The sequence below is a fragment of the Babylonia areolata genome, chromosome 25 (genome assembly GCF_041734735.1).
Source record: "Babylonia areolata isolate BAREFJ2019XMU chromosome 25, ASM4173473v1, whole genome shotgun sequence".
NCBI classification, from domain to species: domain Eukaryota; kingdom Metazoa; phylum Mollusca; class Gastropoda; order Neogastropoda; family Buccinidae; genus Babylonia; species Babylonia areolata.
In genome coordinates this window covers 30,354,362-30,372,369 of record NC_134900.1, presented here as the reverse complement: position 1 = coordinate 30,372,369, position 18,008 = coordinate 30,354,362, and the positions used below count along the sequence as shown (strand labels likewise).

The 18,008-nt window shown below is 41.7% G+C and overlaps 1 protein-coding gene across 1 annotated transcript in view; it reads left to right on the top strand.

Annotated features, from left to right (window-relative positions):
• Positions 1–17,801, top strand: part of LOC143299850 (uncharacterized) — a 22,617-nt gene extending 4,816 nt beyond the window's left edge. Inside the window, exons 2-4 of the mRNA XM_076613341.1 lie at positions 2,203–2,346; positions 4,658–4,798; positions 15,784–17,801. Of these exons, the coding sequence (XP_076469456.1) occupies positions 2,203–2,346; positions 4,658–4,798; positions 15,784–16,472 (974 nt within the window). The 3' untranslated portion in view covers positions 16,473–17,801. The remainder of the gene's footprint in view (positions 1–2,202; positions 2,347–4,657; positions 4,799–15,783) is intronic.
• Positions 17,802–18,008: the final 207 nt, after the last annotated feature.

Sequence of the window (18,008 nt, the reverse complement as noted above, 5' to 3'; positions counted from 1 at the left end):
GTGGAAGGGAAGTTACTTCCCCCCAAAAAACATTTCCTGCTACATTTTTCGGAGTCGTTAAGCGTTAACATCCACGTTATCATTATTTCTCATTGCTGTTCCACATGAAACAAATTATGATCGGTTTCTTGAAGAACACCCCCCACACCCCCTCATTTTTTGGGGGGAGGGGTGGAGGGGGGGAGTGGGGCGGGGGGGGGAGGGGCGTCGGGGGCGGGAGGGGGGGGGGGTCGGTTTCTTGAAGAATGCAAAGAAAAAAAAATTGCAGCTCACGAACTCCACAAGAATGTATGAGAATGAAGGAGGAGGAGGAGGAATCCAATCAAATTATGGTGCTTCAGTAAAAAAAGAATCGCCGACCACTATGGAGTGAGAGGAGACAGATGACAGTTTGCTACTGAAGTACAGGTCTTCTTCATCCGCTTAAACCGTCTAAGTTCACGAACGTCAGATGAATGAAGAATGAAGAAGAAAAGAGGAGGACGTGCAGAGGAAGAACCACAAGAAGAAGAAGAAGAAGAAAAAAACTGACTGAATCTTTCATGGGAAAATTGACTGTCATGATTGATTCTTTAACGGGTAAAGAAATGGCTATAGTAAAGGCCTTTTCTTTTACAATTCTGCCCAGTTAACGGAATTATTAAGAGAAAATAAAAGAAAGGGGAAAATCAACGGATGAAAAAGTCTTTCTGGAATATTCCTTTGACGATAACAATAAAAAGAAGGGGAAAAAAAACACCAACAACACACACACATACATACACGCAAGCGCCCGCACTCACACATTCTCTCTCTCTCTCTCTTTCTCTCTCACACACACACACACACACACACACACAAGTGGCTGCACTCAGTAAAGAAGATACACTGAATGGAATCACGTTAAACGTACACAGCGCTTTCCCCATGACATCTCAGTCTTCATTTGAGTTCCTTCGTTCCAGCAAAAGGGATATAACAACTTGAATAACTGCCTTTCCCTCAGAACAGAAATCAGTCTTACAAACATGTACCATCGTCAGAGAAAACGAATCATTCACCATGTTTCATCCTTCAGCTCACCTTTCCGTCATTCCCTGTATTCCGACCATATCCATCCCAGCTGCAGAGGCACAACTCAGCTGGAGATCAAATTATGGTGCTTAGAACCTCGCCGACCACTAAGGCAGGCATCTCAAGGCTTTCACCACGTTCAGCTGGAGAACAGTCTGTAGGTAACTGAAACATCAAAGCTTCCTTCTGAAACTGAAGACTTTCCTAGAAATTCACTGAAAGCCAAAGACTCAACAGATGGTCATTCATACCTCAGGCAACAGACATGTGAACATCCTGTACCCCAGCAGAGGCGCACCAATCCCATTTTATCAAGAAGGTCCGCCTCCTCGCACGACAAAAAGAACAGAGACGTTGAGATCAAATCTAATCATGTTGCTTACAGCCGAACCGACCGCAAAGGAGCTGAATATCCGTCAGTTCTTTGAGGGGGAAAAAAAGGTTGACGAAAACAAAAATAATGTTAAAGGGTCAACTGAAACAACGTTTTAAATACCAGCTCATCCAGTCCTCATTCAGTGCACATAAAATCAAGTTTAAAATATTCAAAATAACATAATAAGACCATTTCACCCTTGTACTGAACGTTTCAAAACAACACAAGACCACTTCACCCTTGTATTGAACGCTTCAGTCCACGGGAGAAAGAAAACCGTTAGGAATTGGAAAAAAAATAAATAAATAAAATAAAAAATACTGTAGACTATTGCCTCGAACAACTCGACCCCAAGAGCTTCTGTCAATATGTCGTTTAAAACTCACTACTATATACGTGTGTGTGTGTGTGTAAAAAGTAACCTTGATGTTATAGTCCAGGAAAATTAGGCCAATCATACGGGACAACCCAGAAATTGTTAATTAAAATGACGACGACAAAATAATGTACTCACTTCCATTGTTTGTTCAGCCGGAGCAGCAATGTCGATAAACCTAAAAAAAAAAATATATATATATATATATTAAAGGAAAAAGAAAAAAAAAAGAACGCAATGAATTTCTATGTTGATGTTTATGGATTTTAGCGGGGGGTTTTGTTGTTGTTTTTTTATACAGGCTCAAGTTTGTGGGTCCTGTTGTGTTTTAACTTGTTCCCACCCCAGTGTCTAATTACACTGTACCGTGTGTGTGTGTGTGTGTGTGCCATTGCAGGCGAAACGAGCAGCCCTGGTCCCATGAGGGCGCGGTGCCCGGTGAACTCTCTGCCCTGCAGGAACTCCACGTCCTGCTACCGGAAGCTGTGGGCCTGCGATGGCATCAGGGACTGCCCCCTGGCCGACGACGAACTGGGATGCTGTGAGTGCCAGTTACACCATCAGTCCACTTCACCGTTGTTGCTTTTTGTTTGCACACAAGCATTATTTTATCTGTCCATGCGCATAAGTTTGTCCGACCGTTCGTCTTTCCACCAGTGTTAGTTTGTTTGTTGTTGTTTTTTTCCACAAGCATTATTTTATCTGTCCATGGGCATAAGTTAGTCCGTCCGTTCTTCTGTCCACCAGTGTTAGTTTGTCCACGAGCATTACTTCGTTTTCCCCTCAAGCATTTGTTTGGCTGTCCATTTGCGTTTGTTTGCCCATGACCCGTCCGTGTATCTGTATCTGTGTATCAGCATTAGTTTGTACGCGATGGGTCAGTTTGTCTGCCTGTCCATGAGCGTCAGTTTGTCTGTCCACTAGCATACGTCTGTCCACGAGCGTTGGTCTGTTCATGAACCTTCGTATGTCTGTCAGCCCATGAGCCAAAGTTTGTTCATGAGCGTTCGTTTCTCTGTCCATGGGCATTACTTTGTCAACGACCGTTAAAGTGTCGCCTGCCCATGAAAAGTAGTATGTCTGTTCACGAGCGTCAGTTTGTCCATGAGCATCAGTATGTCTGTCCATGATTTTTTTCCTATGAGCGTTAGTTTGTCGATCTATGGAAGTAAATTTGTCTGTCCGTCTGTCCACTAGTGTAAGTTTGTCCAAGAGCGTTAGTTTATGCTTTAATCTGTCCGTTACAGTTAGTTTGTCCATGAGCGTTCGTGTGTATCAGCGTTAGTTTGTCTATTCCGTGAGCGTCAATGTGTCTGGCCACGAGCGTCACTTTGCGCACGGGCGTTCGCGTGTCTTATTGTCCATGAGCGTCAGTTTTTCTGTCCACGAGCGTTCGTTTCTAGATGAGCGTAGACACATCAGTTTGTCCATGGGCGTCAATTTGTCCATGAATTTGTCCATTTTGTTAGTTTGTTCGGTCTATCTATCCAAGTCTATAGTTTGTTCTGTTTATCTATCCATGTCTGTACGTAATTGGTTGTCCAAGAGTGTTTGTCAGTCCGTGAGCGCCAGTCTGTCCACGGGGCTTACTTTGTCCATGAGCGTCAGTTTACCTATGAGCGTTAGCCTGCGTCTGCCTGTCCGTGAGAGTTTAGCCCATTATCGTTAGTTTCTGCCCGTCCATGAGCATCAGATTGCCTGTCGGTTCATGGACGACTGTCTGTTTTTGAACGTTAGTTCTTTTGTCCTCGACGTTAATCTGTCTGTCTGGACAGATAATTTGTCCACGAGCGTTAGTTTTTCTCCCTGTCGGTTCGAAACGAACGAGTACTTTGGTGAGGTGAGATGGTTGTCTGATAATAGTTCTTTTGGCTTTATTCTGCGTGTGTGGGTGCATGCGTGTGCGCACGCGCACGCTAGCCTGCCTGCCTGCGCGTGTGTGTGTGTGTGTCAAGTCAAGTCAAGTCAAAATGATCTTTATTGAGGGTAAAAGAATAAGCTTATACAGCTTTTTTACATCCTGCCCTCATAAAAAAAGAGAAGAATTTTTTTTTTAATTTAAAAAGGAAGAAATGGGGGAAGTGGGGGTCTGGAAAAGATATATGGAAATAAACAATTACAAGAAATACACAAAAATTCTACCGAGAACAACAACAACAACAACAGAAATAATACAAGCGTAAATAGCAATAAATTTACATATGATACTGACTCGATTACAACATGCAATGCGACACTCTTACATCATTAACTTAATTCAGGAAGAAAAGAGAGAGAGGAAAAACGAGAGAGAAAGCTACATATATATACATGCACATACACACACACACACACACACACACACACACACACACATATATATATATATATATATATAGAGAGAGAGAGAGAGAGAGAGAGAGAAAACAGACAGACGGGCAAAGGTAACAGTCGAGAGATGGAAAGGAGACAGAAAGTCAGAAGGACAGAGAAGGTTTAAAGTTAGAAAAATAGACAAGTATATAGACAGCAGATACAATGATAGTCAAAATCGAAGGATCAAGGGATCATATTTTTTCCATCAAATATTTCTTAAGTGCTTTTTTGAATGGTTGCTTTAGACGACATGACTTTAAAGAAGGAGGTAAACCATTCCATATCGTTCCCCCAGAATATGTTAAACTAGATAGTTTGTTTCGGGGTCGTGGAAAAGATAGTTTGTGGGTGTGTCTATTTTCATTAGTAATAAAATTCTGGGTTAGTAATAAAATTCTGTGTGTGTGTGTGTGTGTGTGCGTGCGTGTGTGTGTGTGTACAAGTGTACATATAACGTACAGGCCTAAGTGTATAGATGTATCGTGTGTTGTTTTCAGACCACAGTTCGAACAAGACAGTGGAGAAGGAGACGAACAGTGGGGGTGGGGATAACCCATACAGCCTGGAGCTGGGCTTTCTCATCTTTGTCATGGCAGGAGGTCTGCTCTTCTTGCTGTTCCTCTGGTGGCTCTGCAACAGTGAGTCTTGTTCCCTCTGTGTGTGTGTGTGTGTGTGTGTGTGTGTGAGTGTGTGTTTGCGTGCGCGCGCGCGCGCATGTGTGTGTGTAAGTGAGTGAGAAAGTGTCTCTCAGGTTCGTGTGTGTGTGTGTGTGTGTGTGTGTGTGTGTGTGTGTGTGTGTGTGTGTGTGTGCGTGCGTGAATGAGAAAGTGTCAGTCAGGTTCGCGCGCGCGCGTGTGTGTGTGTGTGTGTATGTGTGTATACGTCCGTGTGTGGATGTACGTGTGTGTGAGCAAACAGAGAGAAGAGGGGGGGAGGAAGAAAAAAGTTAAGAGAGAGGCATAAAAAATAGTGTATTGTGTATAAGCAGGAGTATGTGCACTGGAATGCGCTCGTGCATGTGAACAAGAAAGAGACGATGATTATATACATGTTTAGAGGGCGTGTGTATCTGTGCATAGTAATGTGTACTTACTCTGTGAGCGCGCATGTCTGCGTATGTTGGTGAGTGTGTGTTTAATAGCGTATCTGTGCGAAAAAATATACTTTGGTGATTTTAATAATTGTGGTCAGTTGTAATGACCCAAAGTTGTTCTTGTGATTCGAGAGGACATAAGCAAATATGTACGTGTTTGGGGGGAGAGGGAAGAGGGTGGAGGAATGGGAGTGGAGGGGGGGGGGGGGGCGATGACACGACATCGTTCAGGGTCAGTGTTTGTTCATCTTCCTTTGACACGCGTCGCCACACAAGCTGTCTCTTCTTCAAATCAAATCAAAATTATGGTGCTCAGAGCCTCGCCGACCACTGAGGCCATCTCAAGGCTATCGCCACGTTAATACCTACTACAAGTCAAGGGTTTTTTAAAAAAAAAATCCAATAAAAAAATAGTCACTGCTTTAAGTTTCCCATTCAAAGTTTAAAATCCTTCCATAGTTTAAAACCTTCAAATCTGATTAAAAATGTTTACTTCTTTCAAGAAGTCCATCAGCGTCCACGGAGGGACATCACGAAACAAGGTCTTCAGAGAAGCCGCCGTGTAATGTCTGTGTCTAACGTCATGCAGATCCCAACAGTCAAGGTGCACGTGTTTCACGGTGAGAGGCTCATCACAGGGAATACATCGAGGGGTCTCTTCCCCCTTCAACAAGTGAGAATGAGTTAAAAATAAATAAATAAATGAAAAAGTGTGCCCCGCGCGCAGTCTGCACAGCACAGACTCCTCCTTTCTGTTCTTCACCACCAATGGGAGGGTTTCTTTTAGGTCTGGACGGATTTGGAACAGCTTGTTGCCCGTCTGGTCTTGGTGCTCTCTTCTTCTTTATCCTTACGAAATGCTATTTGTTCATGGATTACTTTTGAGAGCTTTGATGACGCACTACACAATGGCGTCATTCCTGGTACTGAGATGGTGAACTGTTGATGCCCCTTACCGGTACCGACCCACCCTCTCCAAAATCCAAAATGTCCAAGTCATAATGACGCAACACCCACACACTGACAAGGCGATGGAGAGGTCTTGTGTGTGTGTGCATCCACTTCTGTCACAAGTGGTAGGGATTATAAAACCAGGGATTATTCTCTCCCCCACCTACCCACCCAACCACCCCCAACTCAGAAACACTCACTTTCGAGTCCTACGTAATCATGCGCATTCTACCACGCACTTTTTTTTCTTTTTTTTTAATTCTCGTACACAAATACTAATCCGAAAGCGACTGTCTTATCAGCTTCTAACCGTCAGTCACAAAGTGGTTCCAGTCTTCTACACTGAGCTGGGAAAGTGACTATCTGAATTTTTTTTTTTTTTTTTTTTTAATCGGGCAAACTCTTGTTGATGTAAAATCAACCTTGCTTTTCTGCTTCTCCAAATATACATTCAACAAATCTTTTCAGCTCTTCGGATTTGGGAAGACAAGTGTCACTTCATGTGATTGTGAATACAGCTGAAAAACCCGTGTTTGTGTCGTCTTGTTTTCTGCGTCAAATTATTTTTCATTATGAATATCAAATCTTTCTACAAGATCGTATCTATAGGCTATGGTTATAAACATCAGTTTAACGCTGAGTTGTCCAATCAAATCAAATTATGTTGCTTGCAGCCCAGCTGACCACGGAGGGCCATCTCAGGGCCGATCACCCGAGAGTTCTTTGAACCAAAGAGAACATAAAATATTGTTATCGCTTAAAACAATGCTAAAAGAACCAATTCACTATCCTCGTAAAACTCTAGCCAAGTATAAAAATACTGACACAGCGTAAAGAGATCACAACAACGTATGTCTCAGTTCACGCAAATTTCAAACCGAGTTAAAAACGTTCGATCTTCCTCAGGGGCTGGAAAGTGGTGTCCGTGGGGGGGGGGGGGCAATCTTCTGTTGAATGCTTCATTTGAGAAGGGGCAACATGGCAGTGCCACACCACAAAAGAGGCACCTGACAGCCCCTGAGGAAAAACGCAAAAAAAATAAAAAAAAAAAAAAAACCTTCTCGTGTTCAGCACATAAACCTAACTGTTCAGAAACTTTTTTTTGAGTTGACAGTGACATTATCAACACTGTCATGCTAGTATGCCTGCCTCTGAACAGTCTGAAGTTTCTGCTTTTCTGAAAGACAAATAACTTCAAACAAAAAGTCCCCCCCCCCCCCCCCCCCAAAAAAAGGTGCAGCAGAGGACACTGGGAAGGAACAATACCAAATAAACACTTCAGTCAAACACACAAAACTCAATGACAAAAAGTCACTGGAAGCTTGTCAAGGTACTATAAGATTCTCTTACCAAACCAAAAAACACTGACACAAATCACACTTCAGCAGAATCAATCTCAGAACAGTTTCTTGTCTGGCTTCAATGAGTTCATGCGAGGGGGTTTGGGGGGTGGGGGGAGGGCGGCATTTGTTGAGTTGTCAAGCTCTTCGCCTATTTCCCTGCAAAAACATATCATCAGCATCAGAAGAAAGGAAATACCAGATCATCCGGTCATGTGACTAGGAATATATCAAAGCAACCACGTCATCTTATCAGATGATTTGGTTTTCATTAGGTCTCGAAACGACTGATGCCTAACTCTTGATCTGTCTCGGTTCCAAATGTTTCTAGACTTGTGCGTGCATTCATTTAGCTTTGGTTTTCTTTCTTCTTCTTTTTTCCCCCGATGGAACACCTGATCCTTTTCATTGAATAAAGCCGGGTATGATACCGGGTCTGAGGTGAACTCATGGCTGTGAATGATGACCGAATAACATGAATTCTTACAACTTCAGCTGCCTTTTGTCATGCCCTGTGGGGTGTCTTCCCGTCGACAATGACTCATCCCTGTCTCTGACGTTAATGTCTGATTCTCAATGGCTGATGTCTGCCTCTGATGCGGTGTCCGGCGGTAGGGGAGTCCCCCAAGGGCTTCTCATTGCCGGGTCTTTGTTTTTTGCTATGGCTTCTCTGCTGTTATCTATTCAGAATGTTTGTGTCATCCATTTTTTTTTTCTTCTTTTTTTTCTTTCCTTTTTTTTTCGTGGCAGTGACCGAGAAACTGCTTCCTCTCTATGATCTACTGTTTGAAGTTCGTTGCTGTCTGTGGGAGCAGTCATGCGCAGTAATATCCAATCTTCAAGTATTGTCCAGTGATGGGAAATACGCCTGATAATAGCTTCCTGGGTTTTCCTGTTCATACTGAAAACTGTTCCTGTGATGTCCGTTATCGGAATCTGTTGCAACCCCGTCAGTGTGGTCTGTCAGCGCTTGCTGACCCTTCCGCATGATTCTGAATGATGTCCTCCCTTATGTCTTCTTTTCAATTAACTGCCTTCTGTGTATCTTTTATTCTTACTCCATTATAATTTAGTCACCTGTTTACTTGGTATCTTTATGTCATTTTACTTCTAGTTTAATGTTTCTGGGGCGGGGAGACGGGCGGGGAGGGGGCGTTTACTGGGTGCGAAAACATCCTATACTCGGCTTTTGTGCCAAAATGTGAGGGTGGGCGTTTGTCGGGAACACAAGTCTGCATTTTGTTTCTTCTTCCCTCGTTTCCCCATCAATGCATCACTTGGTGCCTCTTAAAGCAACACCCTCTTGACCCCCCCCCCCCCCTTCTCTCTCTCTCTCTCTCTTTCAGTCGTGCCTGGCCGTGCTGATGCGAGCATTATCAGATGCAAGTGCTGACGTGCTCTTTGCCAACTACCGGTTTCGGTCTTCAATTAAAACGGCGACATAAACTTTATCACGTCAGCACTCAACAACGAAACAGCGCATTTGTAAAGCCGCGCTTTTTGCCTTCGGTGATCTTTATGTGGACTTGTTTTCCACCAATTCGTGCGAGCCGCTGAAATTAAATCAAATAAAATCTTTCTTTCAGCCCAGCCGACCGCAGAGAGGCCATTCCAGGGCAGAACACCTGCCAGTTCATAAAACTAATTGAAGAGAACACACAATGATGTTAAAAAAAAAGAAAAAGAAAAAAGCAACGTTAAAAAGACCAAATCACTCACATGCGTGATGGTTCCAGGTCGGAACGGACCGTGATTGATCCATACTCGGGGAGTTTCAAAGTTCTTAGTTTTATCCATGGCGCATCAACATCCCTTGCCAAGTCAAACAACTTTTCTCTTTTTTCCCCCCTTCCTTCATCTCCTTCTCTGGATGAACGGGTGGGTAAGGGTGCTGAAAACTTTTTAGACCGAGAAAATGTAAATAAAGAAAAAACGGTGGAATTTCCGCAGAAAAGATGTTTATACATGAAAACACACACACACACACACACACACAGTCATATGGACAAGAAGTATTTCTCAATGCTCCAAAATATTTACTATAGAAACTTCAAAGTACGGACTGTAAAGCGTACAGACTTGCCCTTGGTGTTCTCTTTGACACATCGAACCTTGGAACATACAAAGAAGTAAGATAATTACCTTTGAATGAATATTAAAGCCTCGATTGTGCGAAATACATCAAATCAAATACTGGTGCTTAGAGCCTCGCCGACCACTGAGGCCATCTCAAGGCTATCGACACGTTAGGGTCAAGGGTAAAAAAAAAATAAACAAACAAAAAAACCCTTGTCAATGTTTAAAAGCTTTTCACTTAAAAAGTTTAAAAACCTTCCAGAGTTTAAAACATTGAAATCTGATTTAAAATGTTCACTCTTTCAATAAGTCCATTAGTGTCCACGGAGGGACATCACGAAACAAAATCTTCATAAAATCTGTCGTGTAATGTCTGTGTCTGATGTCATGCAGATCCCAGCAGTCAATGAGTACGTGTTTCACAGTGAGAGGCTCGTCACAGGGAATACATCGAGGGGCCTTTCTCAGAACTGAAAACTGAACGTGCAAAGTATATTGGTAAAAATCGATCAATATTCTCAGCTGAACTCACAGCTGTTCTTATGACTCTAAACTATATTCTTGGTCTTCCAGTTCACCTTTTACAAGTCTTATTTTGCGTTGATTTCAAATCCGCATCATATGCTTTGAACTCAACATATCGCAAGAACAAGTTTAAGATTATAACAGAAATCAGCCACATTGTACATCTTTTGAATTTGAAAGGAACACATTATTTTTTGCTGGGTTCCTTCACACCTTGGTACTGCAAGAAAAAATGCAAAAAATGAACTGGGAACCACGGAACTTTACATATGTGGGTCTGTACAAGAGGGCTACCGAATACTAGAACACACATCGTGGAGCAAAGTCTGGAAAATACACCAACAAAATTGGTAAGTTTTAAGTGATAACTACAGAAATAATGTTTATAAACTGGAAACTATCCATCAATCAGCTGCGTACAGTAATTTAATCAGATCAAGGCAGATTCGTGCATTATCGAACAGGTTCAAGCTGAACGCTCTTGTGACGAAGTTCAGCAAAGCTATGAAATGAATACGTAGAGAAGTCTTATCTCTAGCAAACACGAAATCGTTTTTCCCTAACTTTTCGGAAAGTTCACTTGAGTGCATTTTTTACCATTTCAAGATGTTATCTGCTATTGAATAAGGTTTGATGCGCAGTCCAATAGGACATTTGTTTAGTTGTTTTAGTTAATGTTGGCTTTTCCGACCATTTTGCTTATGTTCCTTTTTTCCCCCCAACGTTCACACACACACACACACACACACACACACACACACACACACACACACACCGTTAAAAGAGGAGTCCTACAAGGTCATACACTCAATCCTACACTTTTCAATATTTATATTAATATTAACTCTACAAGATACAGACTCTCCAAACATCGACGAGTACCATGCTTACTCTACGCTGATGATGATGTTATTCTGTCAACAACCAAAAATGGAAAACAAACAAAACTGAACAGACTAAACGACAACTGCAAGCAATGGGGATTAAAAGTAAACAGGGACAAAACAAAGGTGGTCATATTCTCCAAACATGATCCTCTGCTTCCACACTTTTTCAAGACCGAGTACAATCTACACAGTTCCGATATTCACTGTTCAGTGCAGGAAGAATAACAAAAGCCTGGTGTTGTATTCCAATAACCATTGTATCAGAAAGTTTAAGAAACAGTCGCTGCATCACCAGAATACCGACCTTTGAAAGAAATATTACTGCATGACTAGCTGAGTGTTTTCCATCTGTTGATGTCTTTGATGGGTGCAACTGGCAACATTATGCGTGGGAGTACTTTACAGAAATATATTCAATGATTCATCATCTAAACATCTGACACTGGGCGCTGGACTGACAGCACTTGAAAATGGCCTAAACGTTTTCAATCACATCGGCACCGCAAATCAAACCATGCTGATTAAAGCCCAGCCGACCTCAAAGGACCATTTTAGGGCTGAGCACCCGTCAGTTCTGAAAACTAGTCCTTGAGAACACAAATATATCGTCATAAGGTCGATTTAAAAAAAACAACTGAGTTTAAGAAGACCAACTCACTCGCGTCTAAATCAAATCAAATCAAATCAAATCATGGTGCTTACAGCCTCGCCATCCACTAAGGCCACCTCAAGGCTATCGTCACGTTAGCATCTACTTCCAAGTCAAGGGTAATAAAAGTATAATAAAAACTAGTCAAGGCTTCAAGCTTTTCAATCTAAGTTTAAAAACCTCCCAGAGTTTAAAACATTCCAATCTGATCTGAAATGTTCACTTCTTTCAAGAAGTCCACCAGCGTCCACGGAGGGACATCATGAAACAAAGTATTCACGTCTAGATCAATCCATGTAAAATTCAAGTCAAGTCAGAAATATCAAAAATGGCAGCATAAAATGATCATCTCACCCACGTATGTTGCAAACCAAGTAAAATTCAAATCGTTAATCTTTTTTTCTTTATTTTTTTAACTTAATTCAGGAATTGGAAGAGAGAGTCTGGGCAGACATGCCGGCACAGGATCTTCAAGGAGCTTGTCGTAAAATATTTGTGCCTGATATCATGCAGATCCCAGCAGTCCATCAGAAGATGTTTGACACTTAATAGAATGGTTGCATAGCATCTCGTCCAACTGACTGTTTGCCATGTCAAACACAGCAGCCAATGTTTATGAACAAGAAGCATCCACTTCTCTCCTTTTATAGACTTACAAGCACCACTGACATTGTTTCAAACCAGTATGTATAAAGCCTACTGCTCATTGTGACAGTGTTTACTTACCGTGACAGCCACTTCCCATTCAAATCAAATCATGTTGCATATGATTATACTTGTGACCATGCCCGAATGGTCCGGGGTGGTATGTAAATGAGGATTTAAAAGAATTACTGAATTCACAAAGGTTTTTTTTAATTTTTTTATTGTTTTATTACAATATTAATTGAGAGGAGAAAAGAAGAAGTAAAGAAAGAAGACAGTGCCTGTAAAACACACAAACAAATGTCATGAGTACATTATGCCAGATACAAGTAGATAGGAAACACATGTGTATTACAATGGAACGACTATCACTTGGTTCCCAATTAGCAACAGCATAACATAACGTAACATACTTGCATATGTGTGATGACCAAACACTGACAACAAATGGCATTTCTAGTACATTTAAGTAGTGTAGTAAAATGTGGCTAATGCTGATTTGCTGAAAGTACACTGACAATATAGATTAGGTGATGCTTATACTCTGTCAATGATTCAAATGGATCAGTTATCATGTAGCACTATACCAGAGTAAGCTGTAAAGGAAAAAGCATAATAGCTGAGTTACAATTACCAGACTGACATACATCAGATGGATTTAACCAATAACTGATATCAATCCAATAGCTTGTAATCACAACAGAATACTACACACACATTGTAGAGGGCTAAGCACATTGTAACTGTGAAGCTGGTAGTACTGAGAGTCAGTACTGATATCAGCATGTGAAATAATACATGAATAATAAACAAGATGATAGAATAAGTGGCTTTGATATTAAATACTGGCAAATGGAGAGAACTAATAGTAAGTGCTCAATACAGTGATTGGAAGAACTATCATGGCTTGACCATTAAGTGGCTTCAGCTAGCGAACATCAACACAGCCAAACATCAACACAGCTAAGTGTGGCCTGTGTTCTACATTTCAATCTTCCTCCACTTAATGTGGGATAAGTGAAGCCTAACCTTTGATTTAAGGCATTTCACCGCTATGCATAGGCCGATCTTGAACAGTTCGTATGTGTCCAAAACTAGATCAGTGCGCGGAGACGGAAAGCTTTGTGCATCAGCATTCTACGTCAATGACTGTGACATTCAAATAACTAAATAGTTTCAACCAGTCTAGAAGCACATCACACAAATAGCAACACGATCATAACTTTCATCAAACAATAATAAGACCTGTGACTGAATGACAACACAATTCTTCTGGCAAAGTTTACCGACTTCGAACGCTGTCTACACAAAACACAAACAATCGACTTGCAGCAATGATGTGAGACACTGGCCTTTGGTGCTACAGAGAGAGACAGAGAGCAGGTCACAATCAGGCTCAGCTGGACAGTGACCAGCATCACCACTCTTTGTTGCTCAAGCGAACCACTCACCCAGTATGGCTGTGAGCAAATCGCTCCTCGCTGAGCATAAACTGAGCAACTTCGTGTTTGTTACCAGGTGTTAAATGATAAATATCTAAATGATTCTTGAACCGATTTACCTCAGATTGGCCGCAAAACAAAGAGCTCAACACCACCTTTCTAAAGAGTATAAAGTGAAATGTTGATTATTTAAGATGAACTTATCATCTTAATTTAAGTCATCTGAAACTGATCACTTTTAATGAGTTTGTAGCTGAAAATTGCTAACTGCATTAACTCAGTTTAACGTTGGTGAACACAAATGGTACAGATTTAAAGATGGAATTGCAACAATTCTGCAAGTATATAACACTTGTTTACTGATCGAATAGAAGAGATAATTAGTTAAATAATGGATGTCAGAAACACACATTACAAATTCGGCCAAGCAACACTGGTTGTGAAGTGGTATTGACAATGAAAATCAGCTTTGTATCTTTTAAGTGCCTGATCTATTTTTATCTGAACACTATAATAGTATGGTTGTAATGTATAAAAAGTGATCACATACAGAATTGAAGACTGCAGCATTATACGTGATGAAAAGACAAAATGATATAACCCACAATGTTGCACTATGAAGGATTAGAATAAAATCAAGACAGGATTCTTACTGATACAAGTGTGTATGTAAGCACAACAGACATAATCTGGCAGCGAATGACACACAGACTTGTTTTAATAAATTTTTGGAGCATTTGTTTAGAAGGGCCTTTCATTCAAATTTTGAATGGGGTCACACCGGTATTAATGCGCGAGTAAGTGAAGGCAGGTGGGACAGTTGCAAAATGTCGTCTAAAATGGCATGTGTGTGAAGTGGTCATCATAGCCAGCTGAGCGCTCGGCTACATATTGTACACAGCTCAGCCAACCACTAAGGGTCATTTTCAGAGCTGATCACCCGTCAGTTCTTAAAACCAGTCAAAGAGAACACAAAACAATGTTAAAAGGTTGATTAAAACTGAAACCAATTCACTTACCAATCATGCTAAAAGCATTGATTTCTTTCAGGAAATGGATAATAGTGCCTGTGGGAACATCCTGTAACAGGATGTTCCTGGAGATAACCGGAAAATGGTTGTGTCTGATATGCAAATATCAGCAGTCCAAAAGGTATTTGACACTTTTAGAGAGACTGGTTGCACGGAACACAACATGGAGGTTCCACACCTTTCAAAAATAAAAGAATGCATTAGATATGAATATCTGAAAGATTTAACAAGAGAATAGTGTTTATCAATGAACACGTATTCGTCCAGCCCTAATTAGGATCAAAGGAGGTTAAGCCATCTCTTCATCACATGACCCATACGGTTAAGCAGTCTTGTTGTCACTGTTACCAAGAGCTCTGTTTCATTCCTTTTCGTTCTTGCTTTCATTTACTCGTGATCGAAGGAGGTCATGTCTCCATCTTGTCATCGCAAGTCATATATTCGTCAGTATGATCATGCACAAGCTCTCTTTTCTCTCTCTTCTTTCTTTTTGTCTTTCTAAATTCCTTCAATTACACTTTTTATGGTCCCTCCTTTCCTTTCTTTCTTTCCTTCCATCTTCAAACCTTTGTTCCAGTCTGTCCTTCTTCCTCACTCCACCCCTCCCTCCCATCTTCATCTCTATTATCCTTCTGGAAATCAATTTGAAAACCAAGTTGCAGTTCTTGCCTATCACTTTTCCGATGGGTCACTGCCTCTGTATCTACCTGATTCATTTTCCATTCTCCTCATGTTCTTCATTCTGCCAGTGAATGCTCCAGGTGGAGTGTGTGCTGCTAGATGCCTAATGCAAGATCATATACACTACACAAACTTGATTCATTATCATCATTATATCAGCCTTCACTCAAATCAAATCAAATTATGGTGCTTAAAGCCTCGCCAGCACAAAAGAAAAAGAAAAAAAAGTACAACACTGTTTCAATCTTTTCACTCAGTTTTAAAATTTGGCCTTCAGTAAAACCGCATTGTTTCTGTGTGCAGTCTCAGTCCACAGAAGAGGGCACCGCGGCGTGGGCTGCATGGAAGCCCTGGTGGCCGACCTGAAGGACCGCACCTGGAAGTCCGACCTCTACCCAGAGGACTTCTCCTCTGGGGACAACGTGACCCGCAGTCTCCGCAGAGAGGTCACCATGGAGGAGGGTCACCACCACCACCCCCACCACCACCAGTCCTGCTCCTTCTTCAGGCACCACCACCGCGGGTCCTCCAGGCAGACGGGGGTGTTTTCTTCCTCCCGCTGCTCCGAGGCCGGGCAGGATGAGTTCCACAGCATGGTGATTGACGAGGTTGGGGTCTTCGGCAGTCCTCAGTTCAGGCCACCCTGCCGCCCACACGGGCTTAACATCTCCCGCCCGCCCTCCTACAACTCCTGCCTGAATGCCAGCGAGCCCGGGACCACCACCACCACCACCACGGCTCCCGTTGTCATCATCAGCCCCATGAGGAGGAGTGCCAACATCATCGGTGACGATGACCTGGACGAGGCTGACCTGAAGCCAGGAAGGCGGAGCCGTGGGGGTGTTCTCGAAGAGGAGGAGGAGGAGGAGGACAGCGCCAGCGACATGCTGCCTTCCTATGACGAGGTGACCCGAGATGCAACAGGACTGGGAGCTTGCCACCCTGAGGGACTGCCCAAATACCCCCCAGCTTACCGGGAAGCCGTTGAGTGAGAGTGACTGACGGGTGTGTGTGCGACCACAGAGAGTGGTGGACTTCCTCAGATATTTTCAAATAGCTTCGACTTTTGAGTTCAAAGTCAGAGTCAAGCAAAAGGTGGAGATGCACGATCCGCATCTGGATATGATGAATCGTGGTGAATCCCTAAAGAAAGTATTGATTGAAGTGTTGCTCTGATCTGATTTTCATCAATCCTGGTTTGTGAAGTAAACTCCTTCCTTACACCCACAAATCAACAACAGATCGAATATGATTTTTGTTGATGAACATATAAAAAAATGTTTGTCTCCCTGTAATGATGATAACAAACAAACAAACAAAAGTTTACTGATAAGAGTACAACTAAGAAGAGGGGTAAGGAATGGAATTTCTTCCAAAGAAACGCATTTTGTCTGGTCTGTTCATTTATGATTTTTATGATATACCCATCATGAGATGACCATTTTTCGTGAAGTTTGCTTTTTTCTGCTTTTCTTCCTCTTGAATCATAGGACATGCACACATCAATCACCAACTGACTGTACTGTTTTTGATCTGAGGAAAATTTTTCCAGGCTCATTCTACACAGAAATGAATTCCCTTACTTATGTTTCAGTGTATTATGTTGCAGATTCACTAAACTCTGTAGTTCTAAAAACTTTATCATGATATCTTTGATAATAATAACTGGGGCCATTTTTTGCCAGGTATGTGACTACACTGATATGACTGGTTTCTCTCTGTGTGGGAAAACAAATATAAAGAATGACCACAAAATGGAAACTTGAAGCTGATTCTGTGTCAATAACACTGAATTTGAAACTTGAAGGACAAGACTTTTGTGGGGGGTTTTTGTTGTTGTTTTTTTTCATTCAAGAGGATTGAACTGGTGTTTCTTCCCTTTATATCTTCAATCCCTCTTGATAGCTAAGATGTTGAAGGATATATTTCTTGGTGTGATGAGTTTTTCTTTCTTTTTTCTTCTTCTTTTCTCTAAACTGAGAGAGTTGTAAAATGACATTCAACAGAGATTAATATGACAGGTGTCCCCACACACATGCATATGCAAAATTATACGAAAGTAAACAAATGAAATCAAACGTGTGTATAGATATTTCCAATGACATGTGTTGATGTGTGCATACACACACACACACACACACACACACACACACACACAAACCACATACATATGCACATGTGCATAACTGTAAAGGTATTACACACACAAACACACTCATACAACTGATATGAACACAATCCAGATACATAATTGTAAAAGCATCACAAATACACTCACACACACACATAAACACACATACACATACATATACACACACACAACTGATATGAACAAAAACCCAGATACATAATTGTAAATGCATCACACACACACACACACACACACACACACAAACTGATAGGAACACATACCCAGATACATAATTGTAAATGCATCACACACACACACACACACACACACACACACACACACACAGAAGCATACACACACAGAGAAGCAAATAAGTGCTTGCACATATGAATTTGTT